Raw genomic sequence first — 17870 nt, forward strand, 5'->3', positions numbered from 1 at the left:
TGATAATGTGCAGTGTGTTTAATACATGTTTTTTTTATATTGTGCCCAGCGCTCAGCACTGGGCTCCCTTAACCCTGCAGCCCAGGAAAGCTATTCTGGCTGCAGGGCTCCTTCCCTTGTGCTGGGAGCTGGCTACTTCCAGGCTCCTATCCTGCCAGAAGCATGCAGAGTCTCCCCCCCCCAGCGGCTGGGGCACCTGCGGCGCAGCTGCTTCCCCCTAGCCCCAGCGTGCTGGGGGTTAAACCTTTATGCCTCCCGCCGCAGTCTCTGGGCTGCGGGCGCACCCTGCTGGTGGCCTCCTGCCTCTCCCTCCCCCGATGCCCGGAGGCAGCACGGCGCTGTCACCACTCCCTGCCCCCAGCACGCCAGGGGTTAATGGCGGTGCTTTGCCGGAGCTGACCCGGTGGCTGCAGCGTGGGCGAGTTCCGGCTCCCCCTAACAGGTGCCGCATGCCGGGAGCCGGGGAATCCAGACTCTAAGCCCCGGGCCAACTTTCGTTAATATGTCCTTAACGACTTTATGAACAGGAAAAATGGAAAATGGTCTATAAATAAATGGAATAAGGGGGCCGATTAGGTATATACCAACAATCTGAGCACACAGTCTTTATTCAATTGCATCCAATCCACGTGTACAGGAACACATCTACCTTACTTTGATCAATCCTCAAATAAGGCATCAAACTCTGTTTTTACCGGCTGTTTGTAATTCAGAGTCTTGTAAAGGTTTTTTTAAAACCATCTCCACTAGCTCCGGATTAAACAAACGTTTATCATCCAGAACTTCACCTGATTCGGCACCAGAAACACCAGAGCGTTCCTGATCAGAATAAACTTCAACTGATCCACATTCCTCTTCTCTATCCAAACTGGTCTGTGACCTGGACCTTTTATTACTCATGAACTCAACTTTGGTTACAAAGTTCTTTTTCATCCAGCTCATTAAATCAGAAATCTGAGACGACACACTAGGGCCTGCTTCTCCTTTCCTAAGGCAATCCTGACAGAGGACCTCTTCTCCAACAAACGACGTATCACAAGCTGGACAACTTTTAGCGTTCTTTTTTTTTTGCATGCTTTCTTCTGGAACGCAGGCCGCGTGCAGAGAGTGTGCCCGCCGAAAGTTCACGTCATATCTTCCGGTGCCACTCGACTGCGGAAGCGGCTATAAGAAACCGCCGCCTGCAGTAAACACACCGGACATGCTACTGCCGCCTCCCCCGCTCCATACACCAGCCCGGACAAACTAAGGGTAAGGCACCGCCAGCCCCAGTAACACCCTAGGGGGAGGAGGGGATCCATACCGCCAGCCCGGATCCATAAAGGGCAAAGCGCCACCATCCCTAAGCTGCCCAGGCTCCAGCAGCATAACCAGAACAGCTAACTAACTACCTGTTACAGACAGAGGAGACAGGAAAAAGACTAAGGATACTAGGGAGGTGCTCAGCTATATAGGGAGAGGAAGAGGAGGAGCTAGATACTGGGGGAAAAAGAATGAAAGAAAGAAAGCGAGAGAGAGAAGCGTACAAGGAATACAATGCAATGAAAAATGGCACTCAGCTCCTTAAGCAGCTATGGCTGACTGGAGCCTAAACTCTGTAACCTGTGTCCTTGGAGGAGAGGTACAGGGAGGACTGGCCCGGGCTCTCTAGCAGTGAAGGAGTGGCTCATCAGGTGGCTGATAAGCTCTCCGTGTCCCTCCACACGTGCTGCAGGCAGGAAGGATCAGTGGCAGGAATCACTGTGGGATGTGCCGCCTACTGTCCCTGCTAGCAAATGGCCCCCAGGGAAATGACCTCATGCAGCGCCGGTAAAATGGCAGGGATCCGGTGTGCGCCGGGCTGCACTGCTACCGGCACTGCTGCCCATACACCTTTATCCCTGGTGGTCCAGCAGGAGTGGGTGGCATACCAGCCGTCTGCTTGCTAGCGCAGCCCAGCGGTCCCCTGCAACAGCCACTATAACCCTCGCAAGCACGTGGCAGGGAGCGCGTTGCCTTTGGTTATGGTATAAATTATAGACAGTCATATGATCGACAGGTAAAAGGTCGACATGGTTAAATGGTCGACATGAAAAAAGTTTTTAATGTTTTAAGGGTGTCTGTCGACATAGGTGGACATGGACACTGTCTATGTGTACCGCTTCCCCTCGCACGGCTCGCTGCACTATTTTATTCTCCCTCCATGCCTAGTGGATGGTAGGACATGAAATACCGCCTGTCAGCACATGTCGGCTGAAAAAAAAAAAATGCATGTCGACCTTTTGACCTTTACACCCTGTCGACCTATTGTGTTTCGACTTTTAAACACTGTCGACCATATGACGGTCTGTGATGAGTAGAGACAGGATTATATGCATTTGCATATTTGCATATGCATTTACATATTTTGCCCATTCTCACTGGTTATTGCATATTTTACCTAAAATCTAGTGATGGTGCATATTTTGGCCCTGCCCCCTTTCCACCCGCGAGTCACAGCACTGCTTTACCCTGCTGCTGCTGGCCAGGTAGTGGTAGAGTGTGCAGGCTGGGGCAATATGTGCGCACTGTGGGGAACCTTGGATGTACGATATGTTTGACACTGCTCTAGCTGCCAATCCATGTTGATAAAAGTCAGTCAGGGCGGAGGCCATTACGAAGCTCTTGAACCTTTGCCTGCCCCTGGCCTGGGACTTTACACTGAGACAGACTTCTGCAGCAGAGGAGGCGGGCATAAGGGTTGTGATATCACGGGGCGCGGAGGAAATGCCATGTCAAAGTGAGTACGTGGCGCAGGGAGGAAGCCTTCCACTGCGCCGCCCTCACACGCTATGCTGACATTTGATCCATCAGTGCTGGAGATGAGGGTCCGTGTAGTTGATGCAAGAAGAGCTTTGGACGCTGCAGTCTGCTGTAGCAGCCAGGAAGAAAAAAAATCCTGTGTACAGCACTAGACATCTGCAGATGCTGTGGGCCTATTTTTGAGGTTTATTTGCAACTAATTTTATGCTGATTTTTAAATAAATAAGTTAAAAATGACTTTTTTAATTATTTAATGTTGCATATTTTAACACTTTTCATGCATATTTTACGTATTTTTCATGCATATTTGCATGCATATTTCAAGCTTTTTATGTTGCATATAATCCTGTCTCTAGTGATGAGTTTGTCTATGACCAGTCCGGATACCGTTGCCTTTTCAGTGTGGTGCCCGGCTGCGGCTGTAGTCTCCCAATTGCCAGGGGACTGTTGCGGTCACTCGCAGATGCCTGGTGGTGCTGCAGCCACCGGGCCCGGGTAATGGAGCAGCAGCGCTGGTGTCTCATAGACCCCCTGCAAAGCTGCTCTGTCACTGACTCCAGTCAGTGTAAAAATAAGATGAAAAATAAAAATGAAGAAGTAAGGCTGCATATTGCCCACTCTCTATGGTGCATGTTGGCTCCTGCCAGCACCAAAATAACCGAGGTTAGCTGGCCTGGAGGCGGGATAGAGGAGGGGAGGAGCCTGGTCTGCCAGTGAGGAAGGAGAAGTTTAATCTCTCGGGTGCTGGAATGTTCTCTCTCCCACTCCACTACCCAGCGTTAGCCCTGTGGCCCTGAACGTGTCCCGAAGAATAAAATAAGGGGAAATGGCTTCTGATGTATGAGATACACCAGAGAGTGTGGGGAGGAGACTGGTCAGATCTCTGGGCTGGTAACACACAGTGACATGATGTGAGGGGAGAGCAGGAGTATAATAGGGGCTGATGGCTCCTGATGTATGAGATACACCAGAGAGTGTGGGGAGGAGACTGGTCAGATCTCTGGGCTGGTAACACACAGTGACATGATGTGAGGGGAGAGAGCAGGAGTATAATAGGGGCTGATAGCTCCTGATGTATGAGATACACCAGAGAGTGCGGGGAGGAGACTGGTCAGATCTCTGGGCTGATAAAACACAGTGACATGATGTGAGGGGGGAGCAGGAGTATAATAGGGGCTGATGGTACCTGATGTATGAGATACACCAGAGAGTGCGGGGAGGAGACTGGTCAGATCTCTGGGCTGGTAACACACAGTGACATGATGTAAGGGGAGAGCAGGAGTATAATAGGGGCTGATAGATGCTGATGTATGAGATACACCAGAGAGTGTGGGGAGGAGACTGGTCAGATCTCTGGGCTGGTAACACACAGTGACATGATGTGAGGGGGAGAGCAGGAGTATAATAGGGGCTGATGGCTCCTGATGTATGAGATACACCAGAGAGTGTGGGGAGGAGACTGGTCAGATCTCTGGGCTGGTAACACACAGTGACATGATGTGAGGGGGAGAGCAGGAGTATAATAGGGGCTGATGGCTACTGATGTATGAGATACACCAGAGAGTGTGGGGAGGAGACTGGTCAGATCTCTGGGCTGATAAAACACAGTGACATGATGTGAGGGGGGAGCAGGAGTATAATAGGGGCTGATGGTACCTGATGTATGAGATACACCAGAGAGTGCGGGGAGGAGACTGGTCAGATCTCTGGGCTGGTAACACACAGTGACATGATGTAAGGGGAGAGCAGGAGAATAATAGGGGCTGATGGCTCATGATGTATGAGATACACCAGAGAGTGTGGGGAGGAGACTGGTCAGATCTCTGGGCTGGTAACATACAGTGACATGATGTGAGGGGAGAGCAGGAGTATAATAGGGTCTGATGGCTCCTGATGTATGAGATACACCAGAGAGTGTGGGGAGGAGACCGGTCAGATCCCTGGGCTGGTAACACACAGTGACATGATGTGAGGGGAGAGCAGGAGTATAATAGGGGCTGATAGCTCCTGATGTATGAGATACACCAGAGAGTGCGGGGAGGAGACTGGTCAGATGTCTGGGCTGGTAACACACAGTGACATGATGTGAGGGGAGAGCAGGAGTATAATAGGGGCTGATGGCTCCTGATGTATAATATACACCAGAGAGTGTGGGGAGGAGACTGGTCAGATCTCTGGGCTGGTAACACACAGTGACATGATGTGAGGGGGAGAGCAGGAGTATAATAGGGGCTGATGGCTCCTGACTCCCCCAATAGGCAGCTGCATTGCCCTCAAAAGTTTGGTATGAGAGATGAGGGTGTAGGATAAGAGAAAGCTGTATTGGCAGAACAAGGAAAATATGTAATAAGTGATTATTCCTCACCTGTGCTGGTATCTGTAGGGATTTCCTCCCCCTTACACTGCTGATCATCCCTCATATATGTGTCTTCTGTCTCTGTATCTTCTACCTTATCTGTCACACAAGACTCTTCTCCTTCTGCCTTAATATCAGTCACATCCGTCTCTTCTTCTCCCTTTATTTCTGCTTCCTTAATATCAGAACCTGAACCTAAAAAATACCATTAGTAATGTCTGATGTCTTGGAGATTACACAGTAGAATATCAGTGTATAAGACACACACACACACACACACACACACACACACACACACACACACACACACACACACACACACCTGCTGCAATTCATATAGTGACAGTCACTTTGTTATATTGAGGAGACCCTAATTCCCACCTACCTGATCCTCCTGTGGGGTCCTGTGAGTCTCCTCTGTACAGTGCTGGGAATACAGAGGACAGGGACATCTCTCTGGGGTATCTCTGTTACTGGCCCCATCTGTAGGAGACACGCAGTGACTGAGGACATGGTATACATGTGATTATCCTGGGAATACAGAGGACGGGGACATCTCTCTGGGGTATCTCTGTTACTGGGCCCATCTGTAGGAGACACGCAGTGACTGAGGACATGGTATATATGTGATTATCCTGGGAATATAGAGGACGGGGACATCTCTCTGGAGTATCTGTGTTACTGGGCCCATCTGTAGGAGACACGCAGTGACTGAGGACATGGTATATATGTGATTATCCTGGGAATACAGAGGATGGGGACATCTCTCTGGGGTATCTCTGTTACTGGGTCCATCTGTAGGAGACACGCAGTGACTGAGGACATTGTATATATGTGATTATCCTGGGAATACAGAGGACGGGGACATCTCTCTGGGGTATCTCTGTTACTGGGCCCATCTGTAGGAGACACGCAGTGACTGAGGACATGGTATATATGTGATTATCCTGGGAATACAGAGGACGGGGACATCTCTCTGGGGTATCTCTGTTACTGGGCCCATCTGTAGGAGACACGCAGTGACTGAGGACATGGTATATATGTGATTATCCTGGGAATACAGAGGACGGGGACATCTCTCTGGGGTATCTCTGTTACTGGGCCCATCTGTAGGAGACACACAGTGACTGAGGATATGGTATATATGTGATTATCCTGGGAATACAGAGGACGGGGACATCTCTCTGGGGTATCTCTGTTATTGGGCCCATCTGTAGGAGACACGCAGTGACTGAGGACATGGTATATATGTGATTATCCTGGGAATACAGAGGACAGGGACATCTCTCTGGGTTATCTCTGTTACTGGGCCCATCTATAGGAGACACACAGTGATTGAGGACATGGTATATATGTGATTATCCTGGGAATACAGAGGATGGGACATCTCTCTGGGGTATCTCTGTTACTGGGCCCATCTGTAGGAGACACACAGTGACTGAGGACATTGTATATATGTGATTATCCTGGGAATACAGAGGACAGGGACATCTCTCTGGGGTATCTCTGTTACTGGCCCCATCTGTAGAAGACACGCAGTGACTGAGGACATGGTTTATATGTGATTATCCTGGGAATACAGAGGACAGGGACATCTCTCTGGGGTATCTCTGTTACTGGGCCCATCTGTAGGAGACACGCAGTGACTGAGGACATTGTATATATGTGATTATCCTGGGAATACAGAGGACGGGGACATCTCTCTGGGGTATCTCTGTTACTGGGCCCATCTGTAGGAGACACACAGTGACTGAGGACATTGTATATATGTGATTATCCTGGGAATACAGAGGACGGGGACATCTCTCTGGGGTATCTCTGTTACTGGGCCCATCTGTAGGAGACACACAGTGACTGAGGACATGGTATATATGTGATTATCCTGGGAATACAGAGGACGGGGACATCTCTCTGGGGTATCTCTGTTACTGGGCCCATCTGTAGGAGACACGCAGTGACTGAGTACATTGTATATATGTGATTATCCTGGGAATACAGAGGACGGGGACATCTCTCTGGGGTATCTCTGTAACTGGGTCCCTCTGTAGGAGACACACAGTGACTGAGGACATGGTATATATGTGATTATCCTGGGAATACAGAGGACGGGGACATCTCTCTGGGGTATCTCTGTTACTGGCCCCATCTGTAGGAGACACACAGTGACTGAGGACATTGTATATATGTGATTATCCTGGGAATACAGAGGACGGGGACATCTCTCTGGGGTATCTCTGTTACTGGGCCCATCTGTAGGAGACACGCAGTGACTGAGGACATTGTATATATGTGATTATCCTGGGAATACAGAGGACGGGGACATCTCTCTGGGGTATCTCTGTTACTGGGCCCATCTGTAGGAGACACGCAGTAACTGAGGACATGGTATATATGTGATTATCCTGGGAATACAGAGGACGGGGACATCTCTCTGGGGTATCTCTGTAACTGGGTCCCTCTGTAGGAGACACGCAGTGACTGAGGACATTGTATATATGTGATTATCCTGGGAATACAGAGGACGGGGACATCTCTCTGGGGTATCTCTGTTACTGGGCCCATCTGTAGGAGACACACAGTGACTGAGGACATGGTATATATGTGATTATCCTGGGAATACAGAGGACGGGGACATCTCTCTGGGGTATCTGTGTTACTGGGCCCATCTGTAGGAGACACGCAGTGACTGAGTACATTGTATATATGTGATTATCCTGGGAATACAGAGGACGGGGACATCTCTCTGGGGTATCTCTGTTACTGGGCCCATCTGTAGGAGACACACAGTGACTGAGTACATGGTATATATGTGACTATCCTGGGAATACAGAGGACGGGGACATCTCTCTGGGGTATCTCTGGAATTGAGCCCATCTGTAGGAGACACGCAGTGACTGAGGACATGGTATATATGTGATTATCCTGGGAATACAGAGGACGGGGGCATCTCTCTGGGGTATCTCTGTTACTGGGCCCATCTATAGGAGACACGCAGTGACTGAGGACATGGTATATATGTGATTATCCTGGGAATACAGAGGACGGGGACATCACTCTGGGGTATCTCTGTTACTGGCTCCATCTGTAGGAGACACGCAGTGACTGAGGACATGGTATATATGTGATTATCCTGGGAATACAGAGGACGGGGACATCTCTCTGGGGTATCTCTGTTACTGGGCCCATCTGTAGGAGACACGCAGTGACTGAGGACATGATATATATGTGATTATCCTGGGAATACAGGGGACGGGGACATCTCTCTGGGGTATCTCTGTTACTGGGCCCATCTGTAGGAGACACGCAGTGACTGAGTACATGGTATATATGTGATTATCCTGGGAATACAGAGGACGGGGACATCTCTCTGGGGTATCTCTGTTACTGGGCCCATCTGTAGGAGACACGCAGTGACTGAGGACATGGTATATATGTGATTATCCTGGGAATACAGAGGACGGGGACATCTCTCTGTGGTATCTCTGTTACTGGGCCCATCTGTAGGAGACACGCAGTGACTGAGGACATTGTATATATGTGATTATCCTGGGAATACAGAGGACAGGGACATCTCTCTGGGGTATCTCTGTTACTGGGCCCATCTGTAGGAGACACACAGTGACTGAGGACATGGTATATATGTGATTATCCTGGGAATACAGAGGACGGGGACATCTCTCTGGGGTATCTATGTTACTGGGCCCATCTGTAGGAGACACGCAGTGACTGAGGACATGGTATATATGTGATTATCCTGGGAATACAGAGGATGGGGACATCTCTCTGGGGTATCTCTGTTACTGGGCCCATCTGTAGGAGACACACAGTGACTGAGGACATGGTATATATGTGATTATCCTGGGAATACAGAGGACGGGGACATCTCTCTGGGGGATCTATGTTACTGGCCCCATCTGTAGGAGACACGCAGTGACTGAGTACATTGTATATATGTGATTATCCTGGGAATACAGAGGACGGGGGACATCTCTCTGGGGTATCTCTGTAACTGGGTCCCTCTGTAGGAGACACGCAGTGACTGAGGACATGGTATATATGTGACTATCCTGGGAATACAGAGGACGGGGACATCTCTCTGGGGTATCTCTGGAATAGAGCCCATCTGTAGGAGACACGCAGTGACTGAGGACATGGTATATATGTGATTATCCTGGTAATACAGAGGACGGGGGCATCTCTCTGGGGTATCTCTGTTACTGGGCCCATCTGTAGGAGACACGCAGTGACTGAGGACATGGTATATATGTGATTATCCTGGGAATACAGAGGACGGGGACATCTCTCTGGGGTATCTCTGTTACTGGGCCCATCTGTAGGAGTCACGCAGTGACTGAGGACACGGTATATATGTGATTATCCTGGGAATACAGAGGACGGGGACATCTCTCTGGGGTATCTCTGTTACTGGGCCCATCTGTAGGAGACACACAGTGACTGAGTACAATGTATATATGTGATTATCCTGTGAATACAGAGGACGGGGACATCTCTCTGGGGTATCTCTGTTACTGGGCCCATCTGTAGGAGACACGCAGTGACTGAGTACATTGAATACATGTGAGATTAGCAGATGATAAGTGAATAATATCACGTACAATAAAATTAAGTCTCTTCTTACCCAGTGATGTGAGGGGCTGGTGATTATCCATCATCACATCCTTGTTCAGATCCTTGTGTTCCCCCTCCTCCATGGAGAGATATACAGCGACATCCTGACACCTTATAGGAACCTGACACACACAATGATACAGTCATCACCCAGAAACATCCCCCGATGTTACTGTATAATGCCCCATTCCCAGCTGTCACCTCGGTACTTGTGTACTTTCACGGCGCCCAATATATCGGATGTGATATCGGCCGATATATCCGCCAATATATCGAGGCGATGTTTTACCTGTTCATAACCCCACTATCCACTACACATGCAGTTGAATTTATATTGTGTGGCGAGCGCAGCGAACCACCGAGCCTGAAGCGTGGCAAGCGTAGCGAGCCCCACGAGGGGACACTGAATACTGCGCTCGCCGTAGTGGATAGTGGGGTTACCAACATGTAAAAAAATTGCATCGGATCGCATCGATATATCGGCCGATATCGCATCGGATATATTGGCCAATATCGCATCCGATATATCGGGCGCTGTGAAACTACACAAGTACCGTCACCTCTTCGGTCACATTCCCCGGTGTTATTGTATAATGCCCCATTCCCAGCAGTTACCTCTCTGGTCACATCTCCCGGTGTTACTGTATAACGTCCCATTCCCAGCAGTCACCTCTCCGGTCACATCTCCTGGTGTTACTGTATAATGTCCCATTCCCAGCAGTCACCTATCCGGTCACATCCCCCGGTGTTTTTTTTTCTTTCAAATTGTTTTAATTGAGGTTTTGACATGTGGATATAGATAATTAACATCACTTCCACCTGGGAGGTGGGTATATAAAGTACAAATCATAATATCAACATAAAAGTATGAGGGTTACAACATTCACCCTCCAGGAGGCTGATAGATAGTATCTTATTTTTGCTGTAATACCTTCTTGCAGCTAACTTGAATGTGGACTCAGCCTTCATATAACAGAGCTTAAATCACATTGTCAAACCAGTTTTTCTTTTTCTATTTGTAAAAGATAAACTATTAAATATAAACTGAAAGAACATCCCCCGGTGTTACTGTATAACGTCCCATTCCCAGCAGTCACCTCTCCGGTCACATCCCCCGGTGTTACTGTATAATGTCACATTCCCAGCAGTCACCTCTCCGGTCACATCCCCCGGTGTTACTGTATAATGTCCCATTCCCAGCAGTCACCTCTCCGGTCACATCTCCTGGTGTTATTGTATAATGTCCCATTCCCAGCAGTCACCTATCCGGTCACATCCCCCGGTGTTACTGTATAACGTCCCATTCCCAGCAGTCACCTCTCCGGTCACATCCCCCGGTGTTACTGTATAATGTCCCATTCCCAGCAGTCACCTCTCCGGTCACATCCCCCGGTGTTACTGTATAATGTCCCATTCCCAGCAGTCACCTCTCCGGTCACATCCCCCCCCGTGTTACTGTATAATGTCCCATTCCCAGCAGTCACCTCTCCGGTCACATCTCCTGGTGTTACTGTATAATGTCCCATTCCCAGCAGTCACCTCTCCGGTCACATCCCCCAGTATTACTGTATAATGTCCCATTCCCAGCAGTCACCTCTCCGGTCACATCCCCCGGTGTTACTGTATAACGTCCCATTCCCAGCAGTCACCTCTCCGGTCACATCCCCCGGTGTTACTGTATAATGTCACATTCCCAGCAGTCACCTCTCCGGTCACATCCCCCGGTGTTACTGTATAATGTCCCATTCCCAGCAGTCACCTCTCCGGTCACATCCCCCAGTGTTCCTGCATAACGTCCCATTCCCAGCAGTCACCTCTCCAGTCACCCTCCTCCCCCCATGCGTTACTGTATAATGTCCCATTCCCAGCAGTCACCTCACTGGTCACATCCCCCAGTGTTACTGTATAACGTCCCATTCCCAGCAGTCACATCCCCCGGTGTTACTGTACAATGTCTCATTACCAGCAGTCACCTCTCTGGTCACATCCCCGGTGCTACTGTATAATGCCCCATTCCCAGCAGTCACCTCTCCCATCACATCCCCCCCGTGTTACTGTATAATGTCCCATTCCCAGCAGTCACCTCTCCGGTCACATCCCCCCGTGTTACTGTATAATGTCCCATTCCCAGCAGTCACCTCTCCGGTCACATCCCCCCGTGTTACTGTATAATGTCCCATTCCCAGCAGTCACCTCTCCGGTCACATCCCCCCGTGTTACTGTATAATGTCCCATTCCCAGCAGTCACCTCTCCGGTCACATCCCCCCGTGTTACTGTATAATGTCCCATTCCCAGCAGTCACCTCTCCGGTCACATCCCCCCGTGTTACTGTATAATGTCCCATTCCCAGCAGTCACCTCTCCGGTCAGCAGCTGAATGATCGTGTTGGTGAGTTCCAGGATCTTTGGCTCTTTGTCTCTCCCATGTATCAGTGAGTAAGGTGGGGGCACCGTTATAGGGCTCTGGGTCCTGCTCAGTCCTCCTGATACACAGGGACAGATACTGGATGTCTCATGCTCACCGGATCTCTTCTTCACTAAAGTGTAACCCTGTGTATTGGAAAAAATATACTATCACTGCATACACTCCCAGTCACGTCCCTGTATTATTACTATAGATATAAGTGATGTCACAGTGACGCTCCCAGATCCCCTCACCTCCCCAGTCACGTCCCTGTATTATTACTATAGATATAAGTGACGCCACAGTGACGCTCCCAGATCCCCTCACCTCCCTAGTCATGTTCCTGTATTATTACTATAGATATAAGTGATGTCACAGTGACACTCCCAGATCCCCTCACCTCCCCAGTCACGTCCCTGTATTATTACTATAGATATAAGTGATGTCACAGTGACACTCCCAGATCCCCTCACCTCCCCAGTCACGTCCCTGTATTATTACTATAGATATAAGTGACGTCACAGTGACACTCCCAGATCCCCTCACCTCCCCAGTCACGCCCCTGTATTATTACTATAGATATAAGTGACGTCACAGTGACACTCCCAGATCCCCTCACCTCCCCAGTCACGCCCCTGTATTATTACTATAGATATAAGTGATGTCACAGTGACGCTCCCAGATCCCCTCACCTCCCCAGTCACGTCCCTGTATTATTACTATAGATATATGTGACGTCACAGTGACGCTCCCAGATCCCCTCACCTCCCCAGTCACGTCCCTGTATTATTACTATAGATATAAGTGATGCCACAGTGACACTCCCAGATCCCCTCACCTCCCCAGTCACGTCCCTGTATTATTACTATAGATATAAGTGATGCCACAGTGACACTCCCAGATCCCCTCACCTCCCCAGTCACGTCCCTGTATTATTACTATAGATATAAGTGATGTCACAGTGACGCTCCCAGATCCCCTTACCAGTCACGTCCCTGTATTATTACTATAGATATAAGTGATGCCACAGTGACACTCCCAGATCCCCTCACCTCCCCAGTCACGTCCCTGTATTATTACTATAGATATAAGTGATGTCACTGTGACACTCCTAGATCCCCTCACCTCCCCAGTCACGTCCCTGTATTATTACTATAGATATAAGTGATGTCACAGTGACACTCCCAGATCCCCTCACCTCCCCAGTCACGTCCCTGTATTATTACTATAGATATAAGTGACGTCACAGTGACAATCCCAGATCCCCTCACCTCCCCAGTCACGTCCCTGTATTATTACTATAGATATAAGTGACGTCACAGTGACACTCCCAGATCCCCTCACCTCCCCAGTCATGTCCCTGTATTATTACTATAGATATAAATGACTTCACAGTGACACTCCCAGATCCCCTCACCTCCCCAGTCACGTCCCTGTATTATTACTATAGATATAAGTGATGTCACAGTGACGCTCCCAGATCCCCTCACCTCACCAGTCACGTCCCTGTATTATTACTATAGATGTAAGTGATGTCACAGTGACTCTCCCAGATCCCCTCACCTCCCCAGTCACGTTCCTATATTATTACTATAGATAAATGTGACGTCACAGTGACGCTCCCAGATCCCCTCACCTCCCCAGTCACGTCCCTGTATTATTACTATAGATGTAAGTGATGTCACAGTGACACCCCCAGATCCCCTCACCTCCCCAGTCACATCCCTGTATTATTACTATAGATATAGGTGATGTCACAGTGACACTCACAGATCCCCTCACCTCCCCAGTCACGTCCCTGTATTATTACTATAGATATAAGTGATGTTACAGTGACACTCCCAGATCCCCTCACCTCCCCAGTCACGTCCCTGTATTATTACTATAGATATAAGTGATGTCACAGTGACGCTCCCAGATCCCCTCACCTCCCCAGTCAGCAGGTAGATGATCTCCAGGGTGATATTTAGTATCCTCTCAGTCATGTGACTCTGGTCCTTGTCCATCCTCGGGAAACCAGTGACGTGTCTCATACACACTGCTCTGTTGTTCTGGAACAAATAGAATTACAATTACTACCACATAGAATACATGTAACATATATGATAAAAGTAATGGTTTCCACACATGGAACAATTGGAACTTTATACACTGTGCTATTTGAACTACATAAGATTTGGACTAGACTACACTATGTAATATAAATATGTAAAGTACATATCACATGCGATTCCCTACACAGGGTGCGATATGAACTAGACCTGATGTAGTACAATAATACCTGACTGCACATACAACTTTGCCATATAATATGGATGCCCATCGCAAGGCAAAATAAGCACGGGGTTAATCGCACCATTTGTAGGATCTTAACCCCTTGTGTGCCGACATCTGTGAGAGATGTTCAAAATGTCCACTAAAAATGCCACCGTCGATCACATTTGTTATATTAATTCAAGTAAAAAAATGTGTAAATAAAGGATATTTCCTATATAAAATACACATTACGATGAATAAAAATATTTGCTTGGTTACTTTGACAAATTCACTTATAACTCAAAGAGTTAAGAGAAATCCACACAGGGGCCTAACAGCAGCCTCTATGCTTCTTATATATATATATATATATATATATGGAGTGGGCGTGAACCCCTGCGCCAAGTGTATTTCAAAGAATAGTCACCAGTGAATGCAAAGCCCCAGTAACTAGACAAGGGGATGCTTAGCACCAAAGTTAGTATTTCCAACTGCCGCTGCTTCTCTCTATGGGGTGAGGACTCTGGAATCCACAGAGCGAAGGATGTCTAGAAGAAGGCAGAGAGAAGGCGCTTCATGGTGCAATAACGTTAAAAAGCTTTTTAATGGACAATGATAAAATCCAGGCACAGGCAAATATAAAACTCGTACCATGTATAAAAGCACTGTGGACTGGGTACCACAAGGTTTAAAATATAGCCAAAGGGCTAGACTGCTCACACTTTGGCGCTGGAACCGGATTCTCCTAGGACACCGCTATGCTGGTTTGCAGGGAAGCATGCAGGGGGCACCAGGAACCAAGCGTCAGCTGTGAGTGGAAAGGAGCGTCGTAGGCCACGCCCTGACGCGTTTCGTCATGTAGACTTCGTCAGAGGGCGTGGCTACTACGTACGCTCTAACAGTTTAAATAGGACAGGCACTGTCAATCAATAAAAATTTACAGACGGCAATTGGTTGTCGGAAAAAAGTGGGCGTGAATATGGACAAGTATGGGGCTGGCCTCTACGCTGTTTATGTAGGGCAGCCCTACTGTGATAGGTATTAGGCCGAACGCATCATATGACGCGGTGGGCGCGGCAGCAGCGTCAACTTACGCGCTACATGGTGCGTGTCAGATGACGCGATGTACGTCAGTGTACTGGCGGGCGGCAAATCTGATAGGAAGCAGTGTCCGGTGACACGCTACGTGCCGCGCGTCAGATGACGCGAGGTACGTAAATGCACTGACAAGGCCAGGTCTCATAGAGCACAGTGTCAGCGTAAACACGTGTGTGTATGGCTACATTGTCAGATGACGCATACAGCGTCAAATGATGCTAATGGGAGGGGCCTCACAACCAAGTGACTGGCGTGATGGACCACCTACACCCTTGATGAACAAAGGGAGGCGGGTCAAAGGTCACCTCCGTCAGCTATGAATGCCACTAGACGGGAAAGTGAATACAAATATAACGCTCATGATAGAGCGTAAAAAATTAATACACCTCAGATATTAACTGAATGATTTGCCACTATGTGATTACCAAATTAAAAAGTAATAGAAAAAATACAAATATCGATGTAGCTATTTAGAGTATGTTAACTAAATAGGGTGTCGACTATTGGTGTCGACATGAAAAAAAAACTTCCTTATATATATAAAATTTATACAGGACAATCATCTGTATGATCTAAATCACACTAAAGGTTGACTAAACACTTATAGCACATATATATCAAATGAAAAAATGACAAATGAAAAAAACGCAAATGAAAAAAAGTGCACCAGATGTGAGCAATTTAGCCCCAGCTTTACAAAATATTACATTTTTCCTGAAAGCAATTACATATATATACACATTACAATAGTGTAACAAATCAATGTACAGAAATCTTCCTCATCGATTCTTTAGAAAAGAAATATATATAAATAAAAATTTCTCAGTGATCATGAGTGAGATATATCACCTTAGATCGACAGATGAATGAAACATGGAAAAACAAAATAGAAAGGCGACAACAATATTATAAATGGGACGAGTAGGATCACAATGCAACATCTAATATAAGGTTAAAGCCACCCTCATTGGTTAATGAATGGGGTTATCTCGTAACCCTCATTCAATCCAATTGGGGCAAGAGTATTGAGCCTAAGAATCCAGGTGGTTTCTCGTTTTAGTAAAAGCTTTTCGTGATCACCACCCCTTTTACTATTATGGACCAATTCAATACCCTTAAAAGTAAAAGACCGCGGGTCACAGTTATGGGCCTCCTTGAAGTGCCTCGGCACACTGTGATTAAGCACCCCATGTCTGATGTTACGAAGGTGCTCAAGAATTCTAATCTTGAGACACCTTTTTGTCTTTCCCACATATTTAAAACCGCAACCAAAAGTCAAAAGATAGATTACGGATGCGGAATTACAATTGATGAAGTCATTAACTTTTATATCAGTGCCATCAATATGTGGGCCTTTTTTCATATATTGGCACACTTTACAGTGTGCACATGGAAAGCACCCCTTGATCGAAAGAAAAGTTACAGATAGACCTTTATCATTAATGTTCTCAAGTTGACTCTTAGAAACATGCTGTTTAATTGTTTTAGCCCTACGGAACACCATTTTAGGTACATCAGAGATAATATATATATATATTACAGAGGACATTATAGTACAAGTGTTATAGGAAATAAGACCACTACGTCCACTGTAGTGAATGGTTGTCTCTAAAGAAATCACCAAACACCAAAGGCTGCTCAAACTGTATGATGATAATAAAACTAATATATCAGAGACAGGTAACCCTGGTAATAATGAATAATTAATAATAATGTAAATAGAAAAATAAAGCAGAGGCTGCTTAACTGTATAACAACACTTGAGGCTGCTCCCACGGTTTAACATTTGTAATAGGACACCAGTGGCTGCTCCTCCTGCATAACAATTCTAACAGGACACCAGAGGCTGCTCCCCCTGTATAACATTTGCAACAGGCCGCCACATGTTGCTCCCTCTGTATAAAGAACACAAGTTACTACTCCCCATTTATAACATTTACAACAGGATGCCGCAGGCCACCATAACCCCCCCCCCCCACACACACACACATAACGAGGTGTCGCGGACCGCTCTCCCCGTATAACAGGACGCCGCAGGCCACCATAACCCCCCCCCACACACACACATAACGGGGTGTTGCGGACCGCCCCCCCCGTATAACAGGATGGCGCGGACCGCTCTCCCCGTATAAAAGGCTGCCACAGTCTGCTCCCCCTGTATAACAGGAGGACACCACAGTCCGCTCCCCCTGTAAATCAGGACACGCAGCCCGCTCCCCCTGTATAACAGGACACCGCAGGCTGCTCCCCCTGTATAACAGGACACCGCAGGCTGCTCCCCCTGTATAACAGGACACCACAGGCCGCTCCCCCTATATTACAGGACACCACAGGCCGCTCCCCCTG

General features: G+C 47.8%; 1 protein-coding gene across 6 annotated transcripts in view; it reads right to left on the bottom strand.

Annotated features, from left to right (window-relative positions):
* The window catches only part of LOC146010039 (uncharacterized), a 136500-nt gene that overhangs the window by 18385 nt on the left and 100245 nt on the right, over nucleotides 1-17870 (bottom strand). Inside the window, exons 1-3 of one of the 6 annotated variants that reach the window (XM_083150873.1) lie at nucleotides 9777-9868; nucleotides 5523-5620; nucleotides 5147-5332 (exon numbers count right to left, since the gene is read on the bottom strand). The exons of the other annotated variants lie outside the window; for them this stretch is intronic. Coding sequence (XP_083006999.1) covers nucleotides 5147-5332; nucleotides 5523-5589 — 253 coding nt within the window. The 5' untranslated portion in view covers nucleotides 5590-5620; nucleotides 9777-9868. Of the gene's footprint in view, nucleotides 1-5146; nucleotides 5333-5522; nucleotides 5621-9776; nucleotides 9869-17870 lie in introns of those variants that run through there. 6 annotated transcript variants of the gene reach the window in all.

The sequence above is a fragment of the Crinia signifera genome, chromosome 6, assembly GCF_055691185.1.
Source record: "Crinia signifera chromosome 6, ASM5569118v1, whole genome shotgun sequence".
NCBI lineage: Eukaryota > Metazoa > Chordata > Amphibia > Anura > Myobatrachidae > Crinia > Crinia signifera.